Source organism: Sinocyclocheilus anshuiensis, unplaced genomic scaffold (assembly GCF_001515605.1).
Source record: "Sinocyclocheilus anshuiensis isolate Anshui unplaced genomic scaffold, SAMN03320099.WGS_v1.1 scaffold2275, whole genome shotgun sequence".
Taxonomy (NCBI): domain Eukaryota; kingdom Metazoa; phylum Chordata; class Actinopteri; order Cypriniformes; family Cyprinidae; genus Sinocyclocheilus; species Sinocyclocheilus anshuiensis.
In genome coordinates this window covers 465652-483611 of record NW_015542331.1, presented here as the reverse complement: position 1 = coordinate 483611, position 17960 = coordinate 465652, and the positions used below count along the sequence as shown (strand labels likewise).

General features: G+C 34.9%; 2 protein-coding genes across 2 annotated transcripts in view; both read left to right on the top strand.

The window, feature by feature from the left end:
- Positions 1–10273, top strand: part of LOC107691006 (importin-13-like) — a 48476-nt gene extending 38203 nt beyond the window's left edge. Inside the window, exons 15-21 of the mRNA XM_016489453.1 lie at positions 936–1032; positions 3502–3554; positions 5896–5962; positions 6054–6112; positions 6985–7074; positions 7160–7341; positions 9178–10273. Coding sequence (XP_016344939.1) covers positions 936–1032; positions 3502–3554; positions 5896–5962; positions 6054–6112; positions 6985–7074; positions 7160–7341; positions 9178–9274 — 645 coding nt within the window. The 3' untranslated portion in view covers positions 9275–10273. The remainder of the gene's footprint in view (positions 1–935; positions 1033–3501; positions 3555–5895; positions 5963–6053; positions 6113–6984; positions 7075–7159; positions 7342–9177) is intronic.
- A 2208-nt stretch (positions 10274–12481) lies between these two features.
- eva1aa (eva-1 homolog A, regulator of programmed cell death a) overlaps positions 12482–17960 on the top strand; it is a 48214-nt gene continuing 42735 nt past the window's right edge. Inside the window, exon 1 of the mRNA XM_016489452.1 lies at positions 12482–12635. Within this exon, the coding sequence (XP_016344938.1) occupies positions 12533–12635 (103 nt within the window). The 5' untranslated portion in view covers positions 12482–12532. The remainder of the gene's footprint in view (positions 12636–17960) is intronic.

Sequence of the window (17960 nt, the reverse complement as noted above, 5' to 3'; positions counted from 1 at the left end):
GTGCGTTCAGAGGAGAAGGGACAGAGAGGTGTGGAATAAAGGTAAATTATGTGAAAAATAATGCGTTTTTTAACAAACTAAGCATTAACACATGTTAGACTGCCCCCCATAAACACAATCAAGCCTATAAAAAAACAGTCAACCACCCCTTTAAATAGAAAGAAAACAAGTAGCTCTGTAGAACATATTAGTGTGATTATTCAGCTTAATTTAGTTAATTGTTTCAATTCAGCTTGGTAACCGTGTCAGTGTTGCAAAGTTCATTATTTTATTGTTGAATCAGTCAATTTCGGGATGGAAAAACAGAAATTGTGATACAACCTAATGTGATTATTAAACTTCAAAAGGTTGTAATTGAAATGCATTAATGCAAGCTCTACATGTTCAAAGTCAAAACATAATTCTGCACGCTTGCAGTTACAGAGCAGTTCAATCATTGAATAGCACACATTTATGCCAGTAGGTTTCTTGTGGTCAACTGTAGATGGATTATGACAATGTTTACTTTATGGTGTTTTTTTGGTAATATGTTGTACGTTGTAGATTTTTTTAATATTTGCACATTTTTATCTCCCTCATCTTTTTGATCTGCGCAATAATCTTTTTATTGCCCTTCTTTAAACACATTATCATATCAGCAACCTCTAACTCGTATGTGTGGATATAAAAATATATAAATCAATTTCATTACATATGTAAATATATTTTATAAAACATATCTTGAGCATTTTAAACTTGCAATAGCCATGTTTTTTAGTTGAATGTGTGCCTCAGCCTGTTTAATTAGAATCTGAGTTACATGATTTATTTTGAGATTGTATGGTTTTATTGTGTAAGCCTTAAAATGCTTAAATTTGATTTTGAGAACTCAGAAGCCTTGAACGTGTTGTGCTGCTTCTTATGAGTTTCGTTTGATTGATTTTGTTCTCTTGCAGATGGTCCACATATTTGCCAGTGAAACGAATCATTTCCCCCCAATCAAAGCGCTGTTTGAATCGGTCACTTCTGTTACTCTGACCATCTTCCAGCAAGGTAGGCATGCTGGGAACAACCAGCTGCAGAGGGCGAAGGAAATCTTGTGGTTTTGATATCTTTGCTGTCACTGTTTCCAGTTGTTTGCATGTATCTGTTTTTTAAACCCGCACACACAGAAACTAGAGTTCAGAAATGGGCATGATCTTATGAAATGGTTCTTGTTTTCTGAAATGGTGTGGTGACTTTTGATCCTGTTGTTCTGCTTGAAATTTTCACCCCATGAGTTTCACACACGCTTAGGTGAAGGGCGTTTTCACACTAGAGATTCTGATCTGGATCCGAATGCATTTAGTCCTGTTTACACCTGGAATTTAACAGTCATTTCAGGTGATCTGATTGATTGACTGACAGGTGAGTAGACAGTGCTTCACTCTTGTCAGGGGCACATCAGGATGCATTAGCATTTATGCTACAAATGCATCTGAATGTGAATTCAATTATTTGACCATAACACAGTTCATACCCTGTTTACATCTGTATTGAGTGCTCACCACTTGTGATTGGACCACCTGAGATGGATCTTAATACCAAATGTAAATGGATTTTTTTTTTGAAGTGAGATTTTGTGATAGCTGTTTTCCAAATATATTTATATTTATATCTTTATCTGAAATTATCTGGTCTTTAGCTCTACAAAAGTATGAATACTAATACAAAAAGTTATTTTTCTTCTACAAATCATAACAAAACAATGACTGGATTTCACTTAGTACATTTTGCTGAACAATGATAAATCGGACCACACACTAAATAAATGTACTATTGAGTTTCAGTAATTACTTTAAACAGTGTGTTATAATGTGCACCAAAGCAAATTTGACACAATATTGGTTAAACTGATAATCATGATTATTAAACTCAAAAATTATAATCACTATAATCACAATTTTTCCCGTTTGTGGAATTTATTTTTACATTACACAAATCAAGAGAACTTTAGATCATACTCAGGTTGTTGCAAAGTCAAAACAGTGAAATTCCTAATACTAATTCCAAATTGTGTTAATGTTTTTCTATAAAAACAACAAAAAAGACTTAGAATTATAGCCCAGAAGTTGCGTAAGTGTGTTAATTCACTATAAACAACAATCGCAAACAATATAGTCGAAATTCATGGTTGGATTTATCCCAGTTTGTCACTGAGAAGGTCTGCTTGTATTAATATGATTATGAATGCAGCGCTGCTTAACAATAATGCTGTGTATACACATTCATAAATTGGGGATTTTGCTTTTGTGCACCTGTTAAACTTGTCTTAGGGCTTCTTTCTTTTCATTGCACCACTTCCACACACTTTTCTTGTTGATTTGAATGAAAAACATGCCTTCTTTTGCTTGGTTACTGTCAGCTTGCAGATTCAAGTCAAGTGAGCTTTATTGCCATTCTGCTATATGTAGAGACATACAAAGAAATGAAATGTAATGCAATTACTGATGTAAATCTAATGAAAGGACTTACACTGAAAAAATGCGATGTAGGACTTTGAAACCATTTTTACTCAGAAATTGTTGGTAAATTCCACAAATAATTACAAGGAAGTCAAGTCACACATTGACTTGTTTAACCAAATTTTCATTTTCTGGTTTGGACCAACCAATTTCAAGAAGTGTGAAAACAGCCTAAAATTGTCCAGCATGACTCAAAAACACACACAGTCACATAGTTGGTCTTTGCATGTGTCCACTAGCGTGCTTGCATCCCTCACTTCTTGTTTGTCATTCATCACGTTCTTTTGTTTTAACCACATCGTTTCCGAATCAGCAGAAATGTGAGCGATAACACTCTTATCCCGATCAGGTGTCATGGCCGAGTGGACCTGCCGTGGCTTGTGTGTTTGTGTGTCGTTTGTTTTCTGTGAAGGAGCAGGGTTTAACGGGTGGGTGGGGTCTGGTTTGTGGGGGCGGGTTTGACGGGTGGGCGGGGTCTTGTTTGGAGTGTGGGAACAGCTAAGGGAGGGAAGTTTGGGACTGACTGCTACCTTGCTCTTCCGGGGTGGCGGTGGGAACCAAGCGCTCACCAGCTACGGCGGGCCAGTCGGGTGTCTGAATTGAATTTACAGACAATGAAAACAAATAAAACGCACACTAAAAAGAAAGCAAGCAACACAAGTGTCATCACAGTAACAGGTGCCTCCTGGGTTCCCACTCCAAACCCACTGTTTCTTTTGTTTTTTAGGTTTCTTTTCTTTCTCTCGTTACTTCTATTTCTTTTCCTTCTTTGTTTCTCCCCTTCAGAACGGACTCATTGATCTGTCTTTCTTTGTTTTTCCTCTTTTCGTTTTTCGCAACTGCCTTCAAGTCGTTCATGTTCCCTCCTCTTTCTCTGCCCTTCTTCTCTCACGCGTGCGATTATTTCCGTCCAGTTGACTTTTCCGTTCCACATGACTGTTCGATCTGTTCTTTTGCTGTTTGTATATATTCTTATTATTCTTATTATTTCTTAAGTTTCATCTTTATTATATTTTAGGGCCCAGGGATCATCCTGATATTGTTGATTCATTTATGCAACTCCAAGCTCAGGTGTGTTTTTGGTTTCTTATTTCATTCACTTTGGGTTTCTCTCTTCTCTTTCGCTGTCCCTTTCTTTCTCACTTCTCTTCCCTTCTGTCCTGTGTCACAGGGTCTTTACAGACCCTTGTTTTGCTCGGGCAGTGGAATTGACCTGAGGGGTTTTGCTATTGGATGATTGACAGTTCTTTTGTCCAATAGTCACACAGACAAGAGTCAACACCTCTAATCCGTGTCTCATTGAGTCCAAAGATCCTGCTCCTCCTGATCCTGCTTTATTACACATCGAAACTTGGCTGTGATCGTGTTGCATTTCACAGCATTTCTTTTACAGTGTAGTTGGCCTAAATTCTGTAATAATTAATAAAGATGGCGTAGGCTATAAGAAGATTGCCAAGACCCTGAAGCTGAGCTGCAACACGGTGGCCAAGACCATACAGCGATTTAACAGGACAGGTTCCACTCAGAACAGGCCTCGTCATGGTCGACCATAGAAGTTGAGTTATATATATATATATATATAGCAGGATTTTGCACAGTTGAAACCAATTTTGACACATTGCTTGTTGCCATTGCATCTAGAAAAGAAGTGAGTTTCAAAAATTGAGAATACACTGAACATCTAAGATTTAAAGTGAAATGAAATCAAACTTTAGGATTTTGAGTAATTTAAAATAAATTATGTTAAGCGTATAGATAATAAATGTTCGAGAATCTGCAGTATGCTAATTTATAAATAAATAAAATAATACATAAAATGAGTAAATAGTAATGATCTTCTTGTCTTTATATTGATACATGCATATTTTGTTGTAAGTGTCATCCACAAAAATGAGCAATTCCAATAATTACACACATTTTTAAAACTTATTTATTACATTATTTCCTTTAAAAAGGAATTAAGGGAGATTAAAATGTTAAAAGGTTAAAATACAGAAAATGTCAAATTAATTATGGTTAACTAATATATATTTAGTGCTGTCAAACGATTAATCGCGATTAATCACATCCAACATAAAAGTTTTTGTTTACATAATATATGTATGTGTACTGTGTATATTTATTATGTATATATAAATACACACACAGTATATATATTGAAAATATTTACATGTATATATATATATATATATATTTATATTCTTATATTATACATAAATATATTTAATATATCAACATAACATATTTTTCTTAAATATATACATGCATGTGTTTGTATTTATATATACATAATAAATATACACAGTATGCACACATACATTATGTAAACAAAAACTTTTATTTTGGATGTGATTAATCGCGATTAATCATTTAACAGCACTAAATATATATATATATATTTTTTTCATTTGATCATTTTATTTGATTAAACCTACCGTAAACTGCTTTTGTTTGGTCAAAACTACAGTAAAACAGTAATATTGAAAAATATTATTAGAATTTAATGGTTTCTATTTGAATATATTTTAAACCACAATTTATTCCAGTGATGCAAAGCTGAATTTTCAGCATCATTACTCCAGTCTTCAGTGTCACATGATCCTTCAGAAATCATTCTAATATGCCGATTTGCTGCTTAAGAAATATTTCTTATTATTATCAGTGTTGAAAACAGCTGCTTCAGTTTTTTGTGGAAACCGTGATACATTTTTTTTTTTAAATACAAAATTCGAAAGAACAGCGTTTATTTCAAATAGAAATCTTTTTAAAGACATTATAAATGTCTTTACTGTCGCTTTTGATCAATTTAATGCATCCTTGAATAAAAGTTAGGATCAAGATCCCACAAACCCCTACCGCCCCTTCCAGTGTCATTCCAGCCCTAAAAACCGATGAAAGCCTAAATGAATTCATCTCAATGAATTGATTAATTGATTCAAATGAATTGGCTCTCTCGTTTATGTCTTCTCATGAAGTTCTCATGAGGTTCTCCCTATCTATCAGTTTCTCTCTCTGTCTCTTTCTCAAGTATCCTCTCATCCTCAATGAGTTTCTTAATGCATCAGTTGTCTTTATCGTACATGTTACTTAGATTTCTGTTGCATTCAGTCCAACTGAGCAGAGAAAGTAGTGATCGAACAGATGAAAACCAAGTGAGAACGCTAAAGAGAGAAAAATCATCATACCTTTAGTTTCTATTGAGTTAAATTTCAGTATTTTAGTTTCTTTGGTGTTGATTTCTTACTTACCTGATCTGTTTGCATTGAATATGTACGTTTGGTTGATTTTCTAGGGCTAGACAGGTGTAGGGAGTGAGTGATGGAGGGTGGGCGGGGCACAGGAGTGATTGACAGGGTTCCAGGGGCGGGGTTTGAGTCATGTGCTCTGTTCATTGGCTCTGTCTGATTTGTAGGCCCTCAAACGGAAGCCCGATTTATTCTTATCCGAGAGTCTTGATGTGAAAGCAGTGTTTCACTGTGGTAAGTCTGTTTAAAATGTAGAAACCAAGTATGAATGTGTGTGAATGTCTGAGCCTGTGTAATATTTAAAACTGCTGTGTTTCGGCCGTAGGAGTGCTGTCACTGAAATTCCCAGAAGCCCCGACAGTCAAATCTACCTGCCTTTTCTTTGTAAGTCAGAGATCATCGTAATAACCTGAAGTATTATTCACCCCAAGGAGTACAGGAATACACTACTGGTCAAAAGTTTGGAATAAATACAGTGTTTTTGAAAGAAGTTTTTTATGCTCACCAAGGCTGCAATTATTTGATTAAAAATACAGTACAAACAGTAATATTGCTAAATATTATTACAGTTTAAATGAACAGCTTTCTGTTTGAATACATTTTAAAAATGTGATTTATTCCTGTGATCAAAGCTGAATTTTCAGCATCATTACTCCAGTCTTCAGTGTCACATGATCCTTCAGTAATCATTTTAATATACTGATTTGCTGCTAAGCTACTATCAAGTTTTTCGCTGCTTCATATTTTTGTGGAAACCATGATGCATCCTTTTCAGATCATTTAGTGCATAAATAAGATTTTTTCAGATTTCTATTGTGTAACAAGGTTTCCACAAAACTATTAAGCATCACAACTGTTTTTAACATTGACAATAATCAGAAATGTTTCTTGAGAAGCAAATCAGCATATTAGAATGATTTCTGAAGGATCATGTGACACTGAAGACTGGCGTAATGATGCTGAAAATTCTGCTTTGATCACAATCAAATATACAATTCAATTTTTAAATTGTAATAATATTTAATAATATTACTGTTTTTACAGTATTTTTGATCAAATAAATGCAGCCTTGGTGAGCTAGAGACTTCTTCAAAAAAAAAAAAAAAGCTTTATTCCAAACTTTTGTATTGTTTTGATGGAAGATTTAGTGCTCTGTGAATTGACCTTCAGTTTGTGTCTCTTTACCTCCTGTTAAATATACTTTCATAAACCGTAGCCATGAGCAATGTTGAATTGTTTATTTGCACTGACTGCAGACGGAGCTAATACCGCGCTGCGCAGACATTCCTCCTGTTGGTCAGGTTGTGCAGGAAGATGGTAAACTCCTCCTGCTGGCTGTACTGGAGGTGAGTTTCTACAATACATGAAGGTTGTTGAATGTTGTAAAACAAAAAAAAGCACAAAAGTCTGACTGCTCTGTTCTTTCGGCAGGCCATCGGCGGTCAGTCGTCCCGCAGTCTGATGGATCAGTTTGCGGAGGTGCTCTTCTGTCTGAACAAGCATTGCTTCGCTCTGCTGACGGTGTGGCTCAAAGAAGCTCTGCGCTCACCGGGCTTCCCGTCCTCACGGGTCTCTAATGAGCAGAAAGACACGTTCAGCCAACAGGTGCTCAGGTGAGATGGGTTCATTAGTGCCATTTGACCATTCTGGTGAATATTACCTTCTTCATAACATTATTTAGAACATTAAATGAATATTAAATTCTACAAGTTTGGGGTCGGTAAGGAAATTTTTTCATTCTTTTGAAAGAAGTCTCTTCTGCTCACCAAGACTGCATTTATTTGATCAAAAATACAATAAAACGTTAATATTCTGAAATAATATTCTGTTTTCTATTTGAATATATTTTAAAATGTAATTTATTGCTGAATTTTCAGCATCATTACTCCAGTCTTCAGTGTCACATGATCCTTCAGAAATCATTCTGATATGCTGATTTGCTGCTAAAGTAACATTTCTGATTATTGAAAACAGTTGTACTGCTTCATATTTTTGTGGAAACCGTGATACATTTTTTTCTTTGATGAATAGAAAGTTCAAAAGAACAGCATGTATTTTAAAATAGAAATCTTTTGTAACATTTTAAATGTCACTTTTGATCAATTTAATGCATCCCGCTGAATAAAAGTATTAATTTCTTTAAAAAAAAAAAACTTACTTAACCCCAAACTTTGTTGGCAGTACATTGATGTTTTTGCAAGTTTAGTCAGATGAGGCCTATGTATCATTCATTGGTCAGAGTATTATTAATAAAAAGCTTTATATTTTCAGGTTTTATTTTGTTTACTTTTTTGTAATTTTGTTATATATATACTTTTCAAATTTTTAGGCTTGTTAAATATTTCTATTTAGCTTTCATTTTTATTGCAGTTTTTGTTTTAGTAATTTTAGTACTTCACTTTTTTCTATCAGTTAGTAGGCTTGCCGCGATAGACGGTGCTGACGGTGATACCAGTCTTAAGCCGCAACACCGGTTACGTCACTTGCCCACCGCAGCACTGACCCCCACCGTCGTTTTGAATTTTTTATAGTAATAAAAATCATTTAGTTCAGTAAAAGAACAGACACTACATTTAAAAACTGAATGCAGCTGCTCAATGTAGCGTGCTGAATGACAGTCACATCACAGATCAGATTTCATTTCTCCAGTGAGGAGAGTGGTGTATGCCGTGCCTCCAAGCTTTCTTATTCGTTTTGCTAATAAACTTTCTACGTTTCTTATTTATTTGGTTATATATTATACGTTTACTTATTTCCAGTGTTGTACCTATTTAAACTTTATGTAAGTTATTTGTTATTTTATATTAGGCATAGCCTGCCCTATAGCATGGTGTATTTTTATTCGTTTTGTTAATAAATGTTCTATGTTTTATATATAGGCTAAAGTGAGTTTGACGTTGTATTTTGTTGTTGCATTCAAGCAATTGACGCCGAATTGCCGCTAATTCGAAAGTGAACGTAAAATGCGCACGGCGCTTTTAAGCTATTTAAAAGCGAAGGAAGGCGAGGAAAAGAGGGAAAATTTTAACGAACAATTGCTTTACGCCGAATTGCCGCTATTTGAAAGTGAAAGTAAAATGTGCACGCCGCTTTTGCAAGCTATTTAAAAGCGAAGGAAAGCGAGGAAAAGAGGGAACGCCCCTGCCCCCACGGTGATACCGGTATTATCGGTGTTGTCACATGTCGATTAACCGGTGGGAAAATTTCCTCACCGTCACAACCCTATCAGTTAGTTGCCCTTTTTTCAGCTTTATTTCAGGTAACAAAAATATTTAGAATAGGTTTAGTTTTAGCTCAAGTTTCAGTTACCAGTAACAACACTGCACCCCGAACATAATGTCAATTTGGCCTGTATTTGACATCTCTGCAGTTGAGGTCTTCATGCACACGTTCTCCGAAAACCCATCATCTGAGAATGAAAAACTATTTATTTTTCTGTTTCCTCTCAGGGAGCGAGTGAACAAGCGCCGAGTTAAAGACATTGTGAAGGAGTTCACCCTGGTGTGCCGCGGCCTTCACGGAACCGAATACGCCGCAGACTACTGAGCCGCCGCTCGTACGGACACAGAGTGTGAGGAAACCTCCCAGAAGCCCATCTCTGCGATGCGAATGACACGTGTCAGAACTGACCGTCTGAGAGTCGGGATCTTCCTCTAACTCGTGCTTCTCACTCTCTCTCTTTCAACCACTGTCTCATTGGATTTTGGGGCCTCCATAGGGCGAGCCGAACAGGCGACATCTCTGCTCCCCGCATCTCACGGCATGTTCGCTGGAAACCGTTCTTTGATTCTCCCACGTTCGATCTTCCGTGGCTCTTGGGCTGTTTTCCTTGTGATAATTTGCATCCGTTTGAACAAAGAAATAGTGTTAGTTAAATGTTTTTTATTTTTATTTTGGAGATACTGAAATAAAAAGCATATATATACACATATATATATATATATATATATATATATATTAAAATATATATAAATGCACATAATATTCTAGTAAACCGTGGGGTGACGAGTCCGTGTGCTGCTAACAGAGGGACCAATACAGACTGATTTTTCTCTGTGGCTTTATATCTTATCCTCTATATCTCTGTCTGTTTAACCCCTAACGCTCGATTCTGCCAAAATGTTGTGGACGTTTTTTTAATTAAATGATTATTATGATTGTTTTTGATATATATAGAAGGTCAGCAGCATATATTTGGTGACTAGTAGAGATCGGGTGTTACACAACGAATAAGAGAGAGATCGATGCACTAAGATTCATTATTTGTCATCATTTACCCACCATCATGACGTGCATAACCTCACGTTCATAATTCTTCTTTGTGTTTCACTGAAGGAATAAAGTTGTATAGGTTTGGATTGACATGAGATGGTGCATAAATTCATTTTTGGTTAAACTGTCCTTTTAATGTCGGTAGGTGCATGCACACACATCATGGTACCAGTAAACATTTGAAGTGCTTTTGAAACAGTTATTACAGGAAGAGTTCACCCAAAATTGCTGAAAATTTGCTGAAATTCTACTCACTCTCAGGCCATCCAAAATGTAGATGAGTTTGATTCTTCGTAGGAAAAGATTTGGAGAAATGTAGCATTGCATCATTTACTCACCAATGGATCCTCTGCAGTGAATGGGTGCCGTCAGAATGAGAGCTGATAAAAACATCACAATAATCCACAAGTAATCCACACCACTCCAGTCCATCAGTTAATGTCTTATGAAGTGAAAAGGTGCATGTTTGTGATGAACAAATCAATCATTTAGGCATTTTTAACTTTAAACTGTTGTTTCCTCTGGCCGTAATATTGGTTTCTCCAGTGAAAAAGTCATCTCATCTGAATCGGGAGAGAAATATGAACGGATCAAACACTATTTACAAGTGACAAAATAAAAAAATCAGTTCTAAGCAAATATGTGGGTGGATTTTAATGTGAGAGGACAACAGGAGATGGGCTTTTCCACTGGAGGAAGCGTTATTAAGGATTATGGACTTATGGGCAGAAGTGGCAGTTTAAAGTTAAAGCCTCTTAATGACGGATTTGTTTCTTACAAAAATGCAACGTTTCTCTTCACAAGACATTAATTGATGGACTGGTGTGGATTATTGTGATGTTTTTATCAGCTGTCTGGACTCTCATTCTGACGGCACCCATTCACTGCAGCACATCCATTGGTGGGCAAGTGATGGAATGCTACATTTCTCCAAATCCGTTCTTATGAAAAATAAGAATCATGTACATCTTGGTTGGCCTGAGTAAATTGATCAAATTTTAATTTTAGGGCAAACAATCTCTTTAAACAAATACTGCATGTCTCTCTCTCTTTTTCGTTTCCCACCCAGTTGCTTGCCGACATGTAGCATGTGTGTTGCGTTACATACGGGCCCAGAATGTGTCGTAATCGGTGGACGAGGGCTGTTCTATCGTGTTTGTTTACTAGCGAATCACAGAGTGAGAACAAAGGGAGAGACCGAGACAGAGGAGTCAAATGTACATGAGGTTTTTGTTTTCTTTTTGTACCTTGTTTTAATTTATTAAATACATCCGAGATGGCAGCTCTGGGTTCTGTGGTCTGTTTGCACGAATGAAGGTGTGAATGCTCATCACAAGAAGACTAAACCAAACCACAAGCTCTTCAGGTGAGTATTGTAGTATGCAGTGTTCATTCAAGCCCATGTTCTTGGACTACAGGAACGTTTTTGTCATTTTTACTGCAGTGAATATTTCTCAGGGTGCTTATTTTCGAAAGTCAGTTGCTGTATGGCCTCAAACCTTAAAATCTTGACTGCAAGAATAAAGCTGTTAGACATACTGACTGTTAGACTATTATTGCACATGGAAATAAAGTTCATATGTTGTCCTTTTGTGACAACATGCCCCATTGCAGGCTTTTCTGCTAAATTAAACCGTAAAGCAGTTATAAGGAACAAGCAATGTATGGAACAGTAAAAATTTTAACAGCTCAAGACCAAACAGTTACCCTAAAAAATAATATAAACTGCAGTGAACTGATGAATCCATGCCGTATTATTTGATGAAGGGGAGTTACTGCAGTTCTTCATATTGACCAGCAGATGTCTACAGATGACACCTTTCAGTACGATTGCAGTTTTTTTGTCATTGTGTAAAATAATTACTTTAAACAGTGCATTAATACAATGCCCCACTGACACCATTAAAGACAATATAGCACCTGTATGTTCGGTTTAAACACTGCATGATGTGTGCAGAACCGGATCTCTGGGAATGGTCCAATTATAGTTAAGAGGAGAGATTATAGTTTACGAAATAATACCCAAACTGAAACTTAACTGAATCAAACTGACCAAAAAATAGTACTAGAATACTTTAATTGATTTCTAAAGAAATAAGCAGAAATCTGAAGAAAATCACACGGGATTGTAACGTTCTGACGGTGAGTAAATCTATTTCTACAGTCTATAGACGTTTTTTAGGTATACTGTTCCTTTAAGATTTAAGCGTTTTGATTTTAATCTTTTACTTTTGTGTTTGTTGTTATTATGGTGTTATCTAAATACTTTGTATTTTTTTTGTATTTGAACTTTGTAGATACTCTAACACTACAGTGTATTGACAATCATACCGATAAAGATTCAGTGAATTAAATCATCAACTGAGCGTGAAACTCAGGGCCTCTGGGACCAGGGGGAATTCTCTCTCTCTCTCTCTCTCTCTCTCTCACTCAGGTCTCCTCTGGTGTTCTTCTGACTCTGTCTCTGAAGTCATGGAATCAGACATCACTTTATGTCCTGCGGTCTGATCCTCTCAGGAATCATCGGGTCTGATGGGACATTTAAGGATGTTTTTCCCTGATGTCTCATATTCACTGCTGTTGTTGGGAATCTCGTGTCTGACTGGCTTCACTAAGACTTCACAGGAGTTCTCAGGTACTGAACACCACCATCATCATCATTATCATCATCACTACCATTATCACCTACAAGAGTTTGTGTATTGACACTTTATCATATATGTAGGCTATTATCATTTTAAAAATGCAATTGTTTATCACGCGTTTAGTAGAATTTATCAGCTTTGTATTTCAAATTTTTTTTTTAAACGTTCCAGCTGTATTTTTGAGGTATTGATGTGACATGCGCGAGTTTATTTCATCCGGATTAAATATATGAAACATTGTAACAGATTGTTTCGCGGGAACTTCCGTGACTGACGCGATCAAAGTGAAAGTGCACATGTGCGCGAGCGCCCATTGGGTTACAGTGTTGCATGTCAACTTAATATATACTTAATATATACAGTAAATATCCAGACGTCTGAGTAATTAATGCAAATGCTTCTGTTTTGCATATTAAAAATGAATATAATATTTTTCATTAGTAGCGATTTGGAATTTGAGTGAGAGGTTGAATTGAAGCAACATGAAACAAGAATGTCTTTTGAGCCCCTCTGTATATGAAAAGTTCAGATGCAAAAGCCTCTAAGTGCCATCTGAATTTTTTTTTTCGAAAATGAGCATTTTTCTCAGGCTACTACACTGTAAAAAATTACTGTGAATTTAACGGTAAAAGAGTAAAAAAGTAAAAACCTGTTAAATGGTTAACGGTAAATTCCCCTACTATATACCATGAAAAACTGTATTGGACATTACATGTATTGGACATTAATTTTACGGTAGTATACCGTATTTGGAAGTGAAAAAGACCGTATAATTTACAGTGAATAACCGTAAATTGACATTCCCAGAATTCCCTGCGTTACATTTCAAATTTGGGTATATTAACATTATATCAGTTAATGAAATTACGGTATTTAACTGTAAATTTAAGTTAAAACCGTAAAACCTAAAACGTTGCTACCGTGTTGCTACCGTATTTTTTACGGTAAAATTCCGGCAGCCACAGCTGCCGTTTTTTTACCGTAAATTTTACGGAATTTTTTTTACAGTGTATGTTTATGTTCAGTTATTTCACTTAAAAAAAACTATTTAATGCCATTACTGCTTATTTTAGCAGAAAATGTAGCTGAAAAAAAAAATATATATATATTCAAATAGAGATCTTGCGTGTGTGTATATACATATATGAGATAAATGCATGAAGCATTGATTTCATGAGCACTGATTGTTGTGCTTGTTGTGATGAGAAGAGCTACATCCTCAGCACTGTTTGTGTAGTTTCCCTGTCGTTCATGAAGGCTGAGTGTTTGGTCAGTGAAGACTTGAAGGACATAACATAGAGATGAATTGATCAGAAACAGCTGTGATGTGGTGAGTGAAGGCAGATCTCAGTGTGCGATGGCAATCCGTGTTTGTTTTAATAGAATTTTGTTTGCATTTCTCTTCTTAATTCACTTAGATGTGCACAGCTTTGCTTTGGATGAAAAATCAACATCATGTTTTGTTGTTTGAGTACCACAACTGAACCTTCATTGACAGTCAGGTTTATTTGTATAGTGCTTTACATAATACGGATTCAAAGCAGGTTTATAGAACATAGAGACGTACCGGGTGAGTCTCACGAAACCTGTTAAAGCCATGTCAGGATACTTAAAAAAAACAAAAAAAAAGTATATGTGTGTTATGTATTTCATGCAGGGTTATTGGAAAACTAAACTATTTTCATTACTTGAAATAAACATTAACTGAAATAAAATGTTATAATAAAATAATATAAGCTTATTTTATTTAAGCTACAACATTTCATTTTTGTACTTTAGATTATTTTAGATTTACGTACTAAAATAACCAAAAACTAAAACTTCGTGAAAACTACATAGAAATAAATAAATAAATAAAATGGCAAAAAAAAAAAAACAACAAATCTTGTTAATTAAAGTGGTAAAAATTAATTAATTTATTTACTATATTTTTTAAATTATTTATCAAATTTAAATAAAATAAAAACAAAGCCTGTTTTTGCACAGTGACATTATTTTCATGACTTATTACTGTCATGTGAAAAAATATTTATTTAAATTGTAAAATATTTATACTTCATGGTAGTATTTCCTGCTCTGCCTTTAATTTCTGCTGATTTAAATACAAATAAAATATGCGCAGAATGGTTAACATCCATAGTAAAATAACAAGACAGTAAATATCAATGAGAATAACAACAATAACAGGACATGTGTTTAAATAATGCAACAAAATACAAAAGAAAAAGCAACGTTTTTAGGTGAAATATGAGCCAGACTTGTTTTTTGAGAATCGACTTAATACGATTGCACTGTCCTGTCAAAGAAAGACACATCAGTGGAAGATTGTTGGTTATTTTCAGCTGAACACAGTTGAGAGTTGTTGTTCTGTCCGCTCACACACTCTGGAATGTCCGTTTGATTGACAGGTGCTTGAAGAGGCTGACAGAAGTTGTCGATGGAGACGGAGCATCTGTTGCCGGGCAACAGGCCTGTACATCTGTCCTACAGGAACCTTGTGCCTTTGTGTGTGCTGTGTTTTATCTTGGTTAATTAGCTTCACACACACACGCTTTTAGATTCATTGTGTGTGTGTTCACTACAGTGAAAGTGCTCATAGAGCTGTGGGCGGGGCTTAGTGAGGCGCTGAATGGGATGTGTGGCTGTTAAAGGGTCAGGAGGTCAACTGAGGTCAAACCGTTTGATGATCCCAATACACCATTAAGACTAGAGGAATGTCTGTCTGTCAGTAGTAGTGCCTTCATGTCAGCAGAAAATGGCATTTAAAGGAGCAAGTAACTTTTTCACTGTAAAAATGTTGTATGGAAGGAATGAGCAGAGTTTTTATAGACATATTTAAAGTAAAATGAAAAATGTAGTTATATCAGAATTTTACAAAAATTCATTTCCGAGTGAAACAGAAAACTTAGCTGTAAGTACAGTGCGTGACTTAATTTTATGCATCTGAATTAGATTGGCTTGTGAATTAATAATAAATGAACAATAACAATTTATATATTGTTATAGTTTATTATACTGTATTGTTCTAATTTAATATAATTTATTATATAATATTAAATATCATTTATATAATTTAATTGATATTATTAAATAATTCTAAAATTATTTAATAATTTTTTAATACATTGATTTTAATTTTTTAAATATTATTTAATAATATATTATTAAATAATGTGCACTAGTTAAAGACCAGGAATATGAATTTAAGAAAGTAGTGTTCACTTCAAATTAGTGTTATTTTAATATAAGATAATATTATAGCTTTTAGTACTATTTTGAATCTGTTTTCATTTTTATATTTTCCATTTTTTTATTATTTATTTTCTTATTTTCCTATATTTGTTTTCATTTAATTTGTTTTCATTTTAATTTTAGTTAAATTAGTAAAAAAGTTTAATTATTTTACTACTTAGTTACAACTACTAAATTACAATGATAAATGTTGCCTTGGCAACTATCTGAAATAGTTTTTTTTTATAGATTTTTATTTCATTTCAGTTAACATTTATTTTATTTAAATAATTTTAGTTTAATTAGCTATAGTAACCTTGCTTCAGATTTGGACTATCTGTGAACATGTAAAAAGTTTTTGGCAAAAGTAAGAATTTTATTAATCACAGGACCTGTTTTTCTTTATAAATTAATCTGTTACCAAATGCTCATGACTGTTGTCACATTACGAATCTAATCTCACTCCATCTCTTTGCGTCCCGTTACTGCCAAAATGGACAAATTTCGCTGCCGGAAGAGAGTAATGCTTGAAATCAGAGAGAGTTTAGCTGAGGTGAGAGGCGCTCTAATAACCTCTAGAATCCAGAAAGCCAAGAGGATAGAGCTCTGTGTGTGTGTGTTTGTGTGTGTGTGTGTGTTTTCTCAGGCACTTTGTTCCGGAGGTGGAACTTGAAACCGCTGCCTTCTGTTTGTAGAAAAGACCCCCTTCCCCAAACTCCAAGACCCTTTTTCCCATCCGGACCCCTCTCTCTCATACACACACACACGTTTCTCTTTTCTGTGCTGTTAATTAGCAATGTTTGCTAAATCAAGCATCACTATTACTATTGTTCATATAGGGTTTGATTTATGACTATGGAGTAGGAATAAAGCCCAAAGCCTTAAATCATACTGTATATGAATGATTCCTAAAATCTTGTGTCTTGTTGAGGAGAGGTGTGCTGGAAAACAGGTGAAAAACCCCAGACTTACATTGAAAAAAGAACTAAAGCCGTATCTCTAGAGACCAGAATATTGACTCTTTTGGCCAGTAAGCAGTCACTTAGAAACCAGATGAAAAAGCCCAGCAACAGTATAGAAACCACATAGCAATGCACTGGCAACCGCACAGAACACTCTAGCAACTGCGTATTAACCCCCCAAATATTAGCATTGTGGCAGCGCGGTTCGCTCAGGTGAGCACCGCACACATTTTCTTCAGAAAATGAAATGATCTAGTTTTGATAATTCTCTTGTGCAGACACATACCTTATGTTGTGCAGGAGCTCTTCATCAAAACACCTCACACACACAGAGGTGAGCTGTGTCTGAGCAGATCCTGTGGTTGGATTGTTATGTCTATGGCAGAACAGTGTGTGTGTGTATGTGTGTGCAGTGTTGGGAAGGTTACTTTGGAAATGTAATAGGTTACAGATTACAAGTTACCCTATTTAAAATGTAATAGTAGTTTAACTATTTCAGTTACTTTATTAAAGTAATGTAACTGATTACATTTGAATACTTTTTGATTACTTTTCAAAATTTTTAACAAATGTTTTAAAATAATTGTTTTTTTTTTTTCAAACATTTAAAGCAGTCACGGTTAACTTTACAGTAGGACTCAACACTAGTTAGTATCAGACTTTCAAAATCCTTCTTCACTTGAATTAAGATAATAATTATTTAATTTAAAGCACAGCCACCACAAAATCAGACTTCAGCAGCTATGTTTACTTTGAGATCATTCTGCGGTTAAATAGATTTATGATCATAAGATATAGTTTAATACTAGCTTTTTGAAATCAAAATATTTGCATAGCCATGACAAGTAACACTGGCATCTAGCAATGCTTTGGAAAAAAAAACTGTTAATCTTTAAAAAAAAAATAAAGCATATACATAAACCCAAACAGGAAATAAAACAGTTATTGAATAAGCATGTGTCCTATTCTGTGTCCTAAACTCCTGAAACATTGGTGTCTCATATTTTAGAGCAGTCAATGCAATTTGGGAAAGAAATAAATCAAATCTGTATGTGTGTGAAAATATTCAGATGTAACCCCCTTTGTAATCTTTAACATTTTCATAAGTAACTGTAATTTAAT